The sequence below is a fragment of the Cydia strobilella genome, chromosome 7, assembly GCF_947568885.1.
Source record: "Cydia strobilella chromosome 7, ilCydStro3.1, whole genome shotgun sequence".
NCBI classification, from domain to species: Eukaryota; Metazoa; Arthropoda; class Insecta; order Lepidoptera; family Tortricidae; genus Cydia; species Cydia strobilella.
Genome location: NC_086047.1, coordinates 6,188,746 through 6,199,982, shown reverse-complemented (window position 1 = coordinate 6,199,982; position 11,237 = coordinate 6,188,746). Strand labels below are relative to the sequence as shown.

Below are 11,237 nucleotides of genomic sequence, written 5' to 3'. Positions count from 1 at the left end.
GTTAAGTAAAATTCGTAACTTCGAATGATGATGGCAACTGTGAAAGGTTTTTATAGATGGCGCCAGCACAGGTTTCCGACGAAAATTTGAATTTCGCGCCTTTTTCTACTAACAAGATTTGCTTGACCAACTATAGTTGTTCTATGGGACTGCTTTTAAATAAAATAAAAAACACAAATTTGACAATTCGTTAGATTGACAAGAGAAACCTATTCTGGCGCCATCTGTAAATAACTTCGACTGACCAACCCCATTGGATAGCGGTGTACGGCTACAGTACGTAAAGCGCCATCTTCTTTAGCTGTCAAGACTACTCACCGTGTACATTCCGTACAATCTATGCTTATCAGCCACATCAGCGAAAGCAGATATAATTGATGAAGTGATTAGATGAGGGATCGCGTTTGATAAATACGGTAGTTAGATTGGAAATACCTTTTGTAAAGTGCGACCAAGATCAATTACTGATATTTACAAAAACTAGGATCCTCAATAGTAGATTAGGTCACAATCATAACTATCACAAGGGACCAAAATACATAATTAAAGCGAGGACACATACATTGAATCCTGAACGAACCAAAGGATTCTAAAATAGAATCCTGAGCATAGTGAGAGATTCCAGTGTTAACGCCCAAGGTGAAAATAATTTTGCTACCATGTGACACATACTGCTTTTCACTTCACCTTTGAGGAAATTATGTTTCAAAACATTATTTGCGCTAAAAAATTGTTTGCAAAAAATAAGTACTTTTTAGTGATCATTGGTTTGGCCTACAAATTTGTAAAAATAATGAAATAAAACAATACAGTGACTTTTTTAATTTATTAGTTGTTTAAAAGTCTACGAGGAGGCGACAGCTTTCTTGGGGGTAGGCTTGCCCTCCTTGAAGCCGTTGCGGAAGCGCCTCCTGACGATCTTGAGGTGGCGCATGCGGCCGGTGCCGGTGGTCTTCCTGCGCTTAGCCTTCACTGACCAGTGGTCTGCAATAGACAACAAACATTAGTTAGAAAATGCCAGTAGACAAAATGTGCCATTTTCAATCAAAAGGGTTCAATTTGAAATCAACCTTATTAACAAGCAACAAAACAACCTTTTGGTTGAAAATGTCACAAATGTTACAGTAAAGTCTGTCTAATAAGCTAACTTTCATGCATACATGACTGCATGCATGACTCATGTGATAAAGTTAACATAGATGGAAATGAATTTTGAAGTGTCAAATTTTGCCTTAAGGGTGCCATCAAGTTATATTAAGAGGAAAGAGACATTGGATATTGACATTATGAAAAATGTTTTACATAATTTGATGTATATTAACACTTGCAGTGCCAAATGCCCCATTTCTATCACAAAATGAACTCAACTATCGGGTTCTTGACACTGAAAGTGTTAACCATAGCTATGCCCCTACGTTTGACTTTTTTAGATTTTTTGATCATTGTAGAAATTAGAAGCAAAAAACAGATTTCACAAAACAAATTAAATGCTCCTAACTCTTATAAAAATTAAAAATTCGAAAATAATCAAACGTAGGGGCATAGCTGTGGTTGGTATACAAAGAATTTTGTCAAAATATTTTCAATAATGTTAATATCCAGAATCCAAAAAGGAAAATGAGAACTGTTTGTATGAAAAGGCGATTTCGCACTGGTACTCACTCCACTTTCATATTAATTGTAACAGAACTACAACACCAATAAATTATTCTTAATTATTTTTTGTGTTTTTTACTTTATCACTTGCTGTATCAATAGAAAAACACACTGAAAAAATTTCACCTGTCTATCTACAATGGTTCTCGAGACAAAGCTCACTGACAGACAGACATGACTGAGAAACTAAGCTAATTAGGATTCAGATTGCCACCTTTTGGCTACAGACCTCCAAAAATTACATATAATAAAATTATACCAAACAAAATACACTGATAATCTTTAACCTTTTGGACGCCAATGACGGATATATCGGCACCGCAGGTCCAACGCCAAAGACGGATTAATCGGTCAAAGACCACAGAGCAACATAGACTCACGTGTATGTGCATAAGTTCAATTTCAGTTTTGACATTTCAAATTTTCATTTTTGGCATCGAAAAGGTTAAAATAAAAAATTTTGGATTTTACATTTAACATTTTCTATGGTCTATGTCTAATGCAAAATAAATTGAGTTAAATTAACACATTCAGTGCCAGCCCGACCTACGCGCTACGAGCGTAGCTGATAACATGGGAAAAACCGAATGTAGCAAAAAGCGCCTACGAACAGAAAACTCCCCTGGCGAGTCACTGGCACTGAATGTGTTTAATTTTTAATTCTATAAAATAAAACCTCCACAACTCGGAAACAAATCAAATGCTGACATTCATCACACACAGACTAGGAGGATATAACCAAATGCCATTAACAGGCAACCTCTGTCAAAAATAGTCTGCCAATGGTCATACACAGTGAATGGACTGACGTTTATCTGACATGGCTCTTTTGACGTTCCCGTCCCCTGCAAAAATTGGCAGACTTTTTTGTACAGCAAATAAAAATTACACACAGAGGCACTCTAACTGGGATCTAAAACAAGACCTACAGCTTCATAGGCATGGATTTACTAAATTGGTGTAAGAAGATTATTGTGGAACTAAGTTTTTTGAATTTTGAATAGCTATTTATTTATATTCCATACATGCTAGAAAATATTTTCCACTGATCACTGAAGGATTAAATAATTAACAATCAAATTTCTAGACAGTGATAGTAGAAGCTATAACATAGTTAAAATGAGTACTAAAGAAAGTTTGTCTGAAATTTTGACCAAATGATAAAGTGACATTATCATTTGCATAGTTCTCTCAGTTCCTTTACCTACATTATACAAGGAATTAATCCAAAATCAGATTACTTCCTCAATCAGTGTAGGATAATAATCTTATAAATTAAAGTACTTGTTATTCCTGTTTTATGAATTAAATTTACACTCTAGTTAATTTAATAATAATTTAGATTAGCCTATATGAAGTACAGTCAGCATTAAATAGATAGGAACGGCCAGTGGCAAAATATTATATCGGAACACAAACTTATTTATATGGTGACAAACTTTGTCACGTTATATTTGGTCACTATCTATTTGGTGCCGACTGTACATCTAGTATACTAAATAAATAACATAGGCCACACGAGTTTTCTATCAAAAAAATGAGAGAAACTTACAGGAACGGAGCTTCGCCGCTGGGTATCCACACTGGGCGCATTTTGATTTCTGGATGTGGTACGAGGATCTACCACACCTCCGGCAGAGTGTGTGGGTCTTATTCCGGCGCTTTCCGAAACTTGACGTACCTTTCGTCTGAAATAAACATTGAAGGTTAGAAGTAAACAACCACACTCATCTAATAACTATGCCGTATTTTCGTTGAAGATATTTAATAGGACACATTTTGCGCATTAATATAGACATTTCGTTCATAGAAAATAACGATTATAACGGATTAAAAATTAAAGAAAATAGAATACACTACCATCTTGCCGACTTTGACAAGAAAAGAATCTAAACGTCAAAATTGACAAACTCTTCGACGAACGGGAAGCAGTGTTGCCAGGAAATATAAGATACGTTCAAGTACGGTAAGGGTATGCACACATTGTCGGGGGTCGCCGCAACTATTTTGTCACTCACATCAAGTCTATGGGCTAATATGGAAGTGCGCACATGTAGCGACTCCCGGGAGTATGGATGGTATAGAAAGGATGCCAATCTCTTATGGCAGAATTGTTGCAAAAGTGACCGCTTTTAGCTTTAAATAATAGTTCCAAATCTCTCCGGTGGCGCTAGTTAGGCTCTGGGACATGAGTATAACATGAACCAACAAATAACCCGACTTAATTACGTAGGTTGTTTTTGGTAGTATTTCGGTGTATGGTGGCGCCGCCTAATTACTGTTTTTTGATGGACACTTTTCATACATAGAGATTTGGCTCCTTGTTCACCATGCCCGGGAGACCTTTTTGTCCGCGGGTTCGGTGACAAGCCCGCGACGAAACTGTCTTCTTCCCTATTGGTTTCAATGCAAATGCGCGCACGGGCGACAAATAGGTCGCCGGTCGGCCAGAGAGCCTACCGCGAACCACGTTCGACGTGTTGCCTCTCTGTCGCACTGTAAATTCGTATCGCACTGTAAGGCGATTCATTTATCGTCAAGAGACAAATAAATCGCCTGGCGACTAAGTTGCTCCTGCATGCATACCCTTAAGGGCGTAACACACCATCGCACCGCACCAAGGTCATTGTGTGACGCAACCATAAGAGCGAGAAAGCAATATTTCTTTCTCGCTCTTACGTATGGGTGCGTCGCACAATGACCTTGGTGCGATGCGATGGCGTGTTACGGCCATTATACTAGATTCATGTACTGACCGGACCAAGGCCTCGGTCCGGTACGCTCGTATGAAATAAATAATTATATGGAGCGCACTGCAGTGGTTAAGGTGCTCATCATCACCATCCAACCTGCCTGCAAACATTGCCAGGATGCTGTTGGCGCTGGCCCTCACCCTGCTGATCAGCGAGGCGGCGCGCTTGCGCTTATAGCTTTTACACCACGGTTTAAAAGGCGTACCAGAATTACGTACCAAACCACGAGTTTGGTGCGGTCCACATATTCCTTTTACCCCGCTTTGCTAATAAATTGCGGCAAAATCCACAATTCCACATTTTAAAAATCCTGTTTTCGTTTTAATTTGTCCTTTTTTTTGTAAATTTGTGGTCCCCTTTTTAATATATGATCTGGCAATATTGCATGTCTGTCATTGTCAAATGTTTCTTTTTTCAGTTGTTTCTTTCATGTCATGTCATGTCATCTTGTTGCTGTTGCTGTGCTGTTTTGATGCTGCTGCTTGTTTTTTTTCTTGAATTTCTTGATTGAATAACAGCGGCTTCTCAGTTATTTGTGACTACTTAAATCTTTTTAGCCAGAAATTGTTGATAATGCCAGCATCAGTCGACATTATTAATTAAGGAATATGACTAATATCTTCTAAAACCGCGTCAATCATGGAGTTTTTACTGCACTCAGAGAGTGACCACGACGCCAAACCTTTTGTGACCACTGTGCCGATAAAAGGAGAACCAAAGTATGAGACCGAGGATCTTACCGGACCAAAGACTTCCCGTCCGGACCTGTACGATGTACATGTCAAGGTTGAACCTTTAGAAAATTTAGACATAGAAGGTTAGCAACTAATGCCAAATTAATAATACTTAATTTTATAAATGTATAATTGAAATACTTAATATAAAAATGGCCATCCATCATTTGCATCTTTTAAAATCCCTTATTTTCTGCTGGCTTGGTGGAGATTGTAACTGGTACAAATCAGTTTATCTCCCTGCATGTGCAGTATTTCTTCTATATTATATAATGCTGAATACAATGAAAATGTATACATTAACAACAGAAAAAAAAGTTGTATACCAGTTTATTTGTATGAATATAATACCAGTATTCAATCTCTACATGGTTTCTAAAAGTTTTTTTTGGTTACAGTGGCATGTCTAACAGAGGGAACTATTAAGAAAGAATCAATAATAGTTGATGCAGAATTTGAAGCTACTGAAGATAGTAATATTGTTACTATTCATGGTAGCCAGATAGAAGTATGTATTACCAAGGAATCATGCTCAAGTCCAACTCTGGATGAATTTGTTATTAACAAAGATTTTCTTAAATGCAGAATCTGCCAGAAAATATTTGACAATAATTCAAGTCTTACTAGGCACATGCTTACTCATAATATAGATAAACCTACCTTAAAGAAAAAAGGAAAGAAAAATAAAGAAATTATTACTTGTAAAAATTGCCGCATGCAGTTTACAAGTTCCCATACTTATTCTAAACACAGGCAAACACATGTTTTTGAGAAGCCATTTAAATGTGAATTCTGTGAAAAGGCATTCAACTCGAAATATTTACTAACAAATCATGAGCGGACCCATACTGGGGAAAAACCTTTTTCTTGTGATCTTTGCGATAAGAGGTTTACAGAAAAAGTAAATCTAAATAGACACAAAAAAAGTCACTCAGGAGCCAAGCCGTACCGCTGTAATGTGTGCTCAAATAGTTTCACTTGTAAACAGAATTTAGAGGTACATATGATATGCTCACATACAGATGAAAAACAGTGGGAATTTACATGCCAATTTTGTAATATGCGGAGGCCTAATAAGAATGAATTGAGGAGACACCTAAGAACCCACACCGGGGAAAGACCTTATTCATGTGACATTTGTAAAAAAAGTTTTAAGCGCAAGTATTATTTAGTCCGCCATATACGAGCCCACAATAATGAGAGACCTTTTGCATGCGAAATTTGTAATAAAAGGTTTGTAGATAAACAAGAGTGCAACAAGCATTTAAAAATTCACATGACTAAAAATAAATAATTGATTTTATGTTTTATGCAATCAAAGCTACACATATTTTTGGTCAATTTAAATAGATAGATATAAAAGAAATGGCTCCATAAAAAACAATTTTGATTACAGATAGAGGAAAAAAAGAGGCAGTCTTATTGTTAAGAAGTGATCTCAAACAACCTTTAGGACAAGTTACTATATTGTTTTTGTAATTTTTGAGCTGGTGGTAAATGAATATTTACCTTAAGTTTTAAGCAAAAGGATTGAAATTGTAATAAAGAAGCCGTCAGTTTGTTAACTTCAACTACACACACTACTACAGTTTGTTGTCTAGGTAACATGTTGTGTATGTAACATATATAACAAACTCGAGACTACTCAGACTCATGCATGATATTAGCGGGTCTACCGCGACAGACACTCGTAGTCTATGTCTAACAAATATGTTAGAAAGAAGGCAAACAGCAATTGCTGGTCCAATGTCGGTATCAAACGCGAGTGTTTAATAAATGTTTTAAATGAACTGACCGTTTTTATAGTTAATATCATTTCATTCCCCTATTAGAGTGTTAGCTGCGAAATGAGAAAAAGAAAATTTTTCTTCAATATAAATTAAGTTGTGTTGATTAAAGCCATCAGTAAATGACAAAGAAAAATTAACAGTAACTTCAATCTCATTCCATTTCACCGCATTGACTGCGATTACGCCTGTTGCACCAACTTGGCAGGGATAACATAACGTACGTATTTATCATCCAGTGGGGAACACAACAATATATAAAGGTCCATAAGGCCAGGATTACACTTGTAAGTTTTACTTACGTAAGTAGGGACACAGCTATACTACAGAATGAGATATGAATATCGTTATCTCGTTCTAGCAAATAGCTTTGTCCCTACTTACGTAAGTAAAACTTACAAGTGTAATCCTGGCCAAAGACCATCCCATTCGGACCTATATATATATAGTACTAGCTTTTGCCCGCGACTTCGTCTGCGTGGAATTAGTAATTTGGGTACCTTAATTCTTAAACAAATCTGCTTTTTAATCCGTCCTTTTTCACCCCCAAATTGGTCCACACTATACATTTCCACCCCATTTTTTACACCCTTAAGGAATGATTTCGGGGATAAAAGTTATTCTGTATTATTTCCCACAGCTCAAACTATCCCCATACCAAGTTTCATCTAAATCGGTTCAGCGGTTATTGATTCCCCATACAAATTTCCACCCCCCTTTTCACGCCCTTGAGGGGTGAGTTCTGGGATAAAAAGTATCCTATGTCCTTCCCCGGGACTCAAACTATCTGTATACCAAATTTCAACTGAATCGGTTCAGCGGTTTAAGCGTGAAGAGGTAACACACAGACAGACAGACAGACTTTCGCATTTATAATATTGGTATGGATGGATTTATCGACTTCGTCTGCGTGGAATGATGATGATGATTGTTAATAAACTATCCTATGTCGTCGTTTCCCGGGTCTCAAGGGAGCGTGCATAAACTGTAGGGGGCAGCACAGGAGACGTCAGATTTTTGGCGCGAGGCGTAAATGTGTAGTTTATGCTTCCAAAGTAGCCCACAAGATAGCAGCTCTTGCTTTGGCGTGAAGTGTCAATGTACATGTGATGCACATGTTTATGGTTCCGATTCAGGCCACAAGATGGCAGACCCTCCACCGCGCACGGTCCCAAATTTAGCAGTTTAAGCGTGAAGAGGTAACAGACATACTTTCGCTTTGGATTTGTTTAGTACTAATCTGATTAAGTATGATGTGTATCTGCCGCATGGCGTTAGCTATTCTTAGGCATAATGTACGGCCGAACTGAGTTCGGCCGGATATAAAGCCAGGATTGCACTCGTAAGTTTTACTTACGTAAGTACGGACAAAGCTGTTTGCTAGAATGAGATAACGATATTCATATCTCATTCTGTAGTATAGCTGTGTCCCTACTTACGTAAGTAAAACTTACGAGTGTAATCCTGGCCTAACAGCTGTACGTAATAATACCGTTTATAATATTGTCTTCGGTTACCGCGATAGTTACTCATGAAATAAAACTATGAAAACGGATTATATCGCGTATATTGAATTTATAATTGACAGTCACCCGTTGACCACGAACGCTGTAAAGAGTTCGAAACGTCGGGATGAATTATAAATTCAATATACGCGATATAATCCGTTTTCATAGTTTTATTTCATGAATACCGTTTATTGTAATATGTATTTTTAACTTATCTCTGTCTTTGTCTTTTGTATGTTATACATTAATTTTGTTGTTTTTTTTTGTTACCTGTCGTGATTGTTTCACCGGATGGTCTCACCGGAAGATCAGCGCTGGATGTCGCGACAGTCGATCCGATCGAGTCAAGTCGGATCGGTTCGACAGTGTCGCGAAATTTAAATAAGATATTGTCTATGGTTTAACATTTCGATGAGACAAAAGTTCATATTTGGGTAATAACCGGCCATTCTCTCATTAGAAGAAGAAGAAGATAGATCTAATAATGTGATCTGATATAATGTGTGCTATCAAGTGTTATTATCAAGAAGCCAAGAAAGGCGACGCGCAGAGTCGGTGACCACATGGGCTGGTTTACCTGAAAGCTAAGTGTTTACTGCTTTGTACCTATTGTCTTATACTATTGTACAATTATCTTGATTTATAACTTAATAGCCATCTTGCTGGTTGCCACGCGGTAATCCGTGGATCCAGTAAGTTTGTACCTATGAGTTCACGATGAAGGTCGTGGAAGTTCTTTGGAGCCCATCTTAGGTAAGGCGGACTAGGTAATTTATAGATTATGTAGGAGAGAGGTGGCTTCGGCTGCTGGCGTCTCCTTCGTCAGTGTGGCCGGCTCTAGGAGTTCTGTGGTTTTGGCTGCTAGGTTCTCCTTTATCTTGTGCAGGAGTGCAGAGGTGACTACGGTCGCTATGTATTCCTTTATCAGCACGAAAGGGTGGCGGCTTCGGCCGCCAGGCGCCCCCCTTATGATTGTAAATGTGCAGCTATGGCACTTGGTAGCCTTCATCCGGTCTAGTGAGATGGTACTCATACATGTTATAGTAGCTAATAGATATCATTTGACACTTATTTATGATTGATGGAAGATGCCATCATCCTTAGAAACATATAGACATAAAAGATAGAGGTTTAAACTCTCATACTTAGTGGTAGACACTTAGTGATGCGTCATTTCATATAAACCCTTTTAACCACAGATGGTGCATAAGGCAGATGAGCGAAGCAGATTATCAAGACTACAACTGGACTGTGAGGTAGGACTAACCACTCCTCAACACTCACATACAATACCATTTATTCCTATTGTCGCGGAGTTCTGGACTATTATGGTAGTCTAGTATATTTGCTTGTCTATAGTGTTCATTATGAGAGCGTCGCGACAAAATGGTGAAGTGTGCTGAGATTTAGGATTGATTGGATCCTTGGACCTTTCCAGTACCATTTGTGGTTTATAAACTTTATGAGAGATGACAGACAGATTTTCTAACTACTTTACAGTTGTGCGTCGCAAAGTTGCTTGAGTTTCAAGTCTGTTAATACTAATAAACAAGTGTAGATACTTGTAGTATAGTGTAACATTGAGTTAATTCATTATTGATACTCATAGACTATGTAATTTAATCTCATTTGGCTGGAAGTGCTAAAAGTCAATACCTAGTAAATTTGTAAAGTCTAATATTTGAATGCTTGTTTCAATATAATTTGTTTGAAATATTAGTTTAGGGATGAGGCATTAATCGCTGCATCTTTCAGTCTGCGGCCGAGGCTGTTTGGTGTTGTTATCATTGCTTCATGGGTTAGATAGTTCACGAGTAGCTTCGGGGAGGCTATTACAAGTAGTGACATTCAAAAGTTAAATGAATTTTTGTTGTTAAGTCAATTGCTTGATCTAAATTAATAAGTAATGAAACTTAAGTACTAAATGATCAGTTTCTAAATTGCCTTAAAGTTCACTTGCTATGGCACTTATTACTGAGTGACTGACAAAAAAGCTATGTTATGAACCCCGACAGACACTGATAGTGAAGAAATTGTCTAGAGCGACATAAGATTCACAAATTAACTAATGAGGTATGACTCAAAACGGATTGAAATTTTACATACCTACAGATGTACCCTATTAAATTCTGTTGAAAATAATATGATAGTCAAAATACTTCTTGATAAATTAGAAAGTAGATATTCACATCATGCTATGCTATGCATACCTACATGTACTGATTGTTAGTGTCAAATAAATCAATTGATTTTATTTCTCTTGTCCCAGGTGTACCTAACTTTCTAAGGAGAGTCAAACTTGACTTATTACAGTGGACAGAGATAAATCAAAGTATCAGAGAAGCACACTAGATAAATTTAATTTCAATGATATATGAGATAGTAATGTCAAGTCATTAAGATACCTACATGATTGTAGTAATTGGACAGTAACATTTAAATGAAAATGCTACCTGAGAAGTGGGCCTAGATTTGTTTTTTATTGCGCTTTAGTATTGTTGTAAGCCGTTGACGGCACAAATGTGTCCGTACATAAGGATGGTTACCTACTAACTAACTAGTTGAGCTAACTACTTTATTACCGAAGTAGACAAAACATTTTAGTACTTGTTGAAATTACATGCTGACAGTAAGTAAGTCAAGATTATTCTATTCTATGTGTCACAACACGCTTGAGTATCTCATCTTCTTTCCTGATCCTTGAGTTCAAAGTAGTCCTTTGATTTCAGCTTGACTGTAGGCGGATAAACTATATAGTACATAACTTACCTTGATATACCTGCAAAACTATAAATTCAG

At 37.2% G+C, this 11,237-nt stretch overlaps 2 protein-coding genes across 2 annotated transcripts; one reads left to right on the top strand and one right to left on the bottom strand.

Moving 5' to 3' along the window:
* Nucleotides 1-811: 811 nt before the first annotated feature.
* LOC134742722 (large ribosomal subunit protein eL37) lies at nt 812-3,653 on the bottom strand. Its single transcript, XM_063675913.1, has 3 exons — nt 3,517-3,653; nt 3,209-3,344; nt 812-984 (listed from the first exon to the last, which is right to left on the bottom strand). Exons 1-3 carry the CDS (start codon nt 3,517-3,519, stop codon nt 845-847), a joined length of 279 nt encoding a protein of 92 aa, XP_063531983.1. The 5' UTR covers nt 3,520-3,653; the 3' UTR covers nt 812-844.
* A 1,198-nt stretch (nt 3,654-4,851) lies between these two features.
* LOC134743010 (zinc finger protein 239-like) lies at nt 4,852-6,933 on the top strand. The gene is made up of 2 exons (XM_063676273.1): nt 4,852-5,226; nt 5,542-6,933. The coding sequence occupies exons 1-2, from the start codon at nt 5,049-5,051 to the stop codon at nt 6,435-6,437; spliced, it is 1,074 nt and encodes a 357-aa protein (XP_063532343.1). The 5' UTR covers nt 4,852-5,048; the 3' UTR covers nt 6,438-6,933.
* Nucleotides 6,934-11,237: the final 4,304 nt, after the last annotated feature.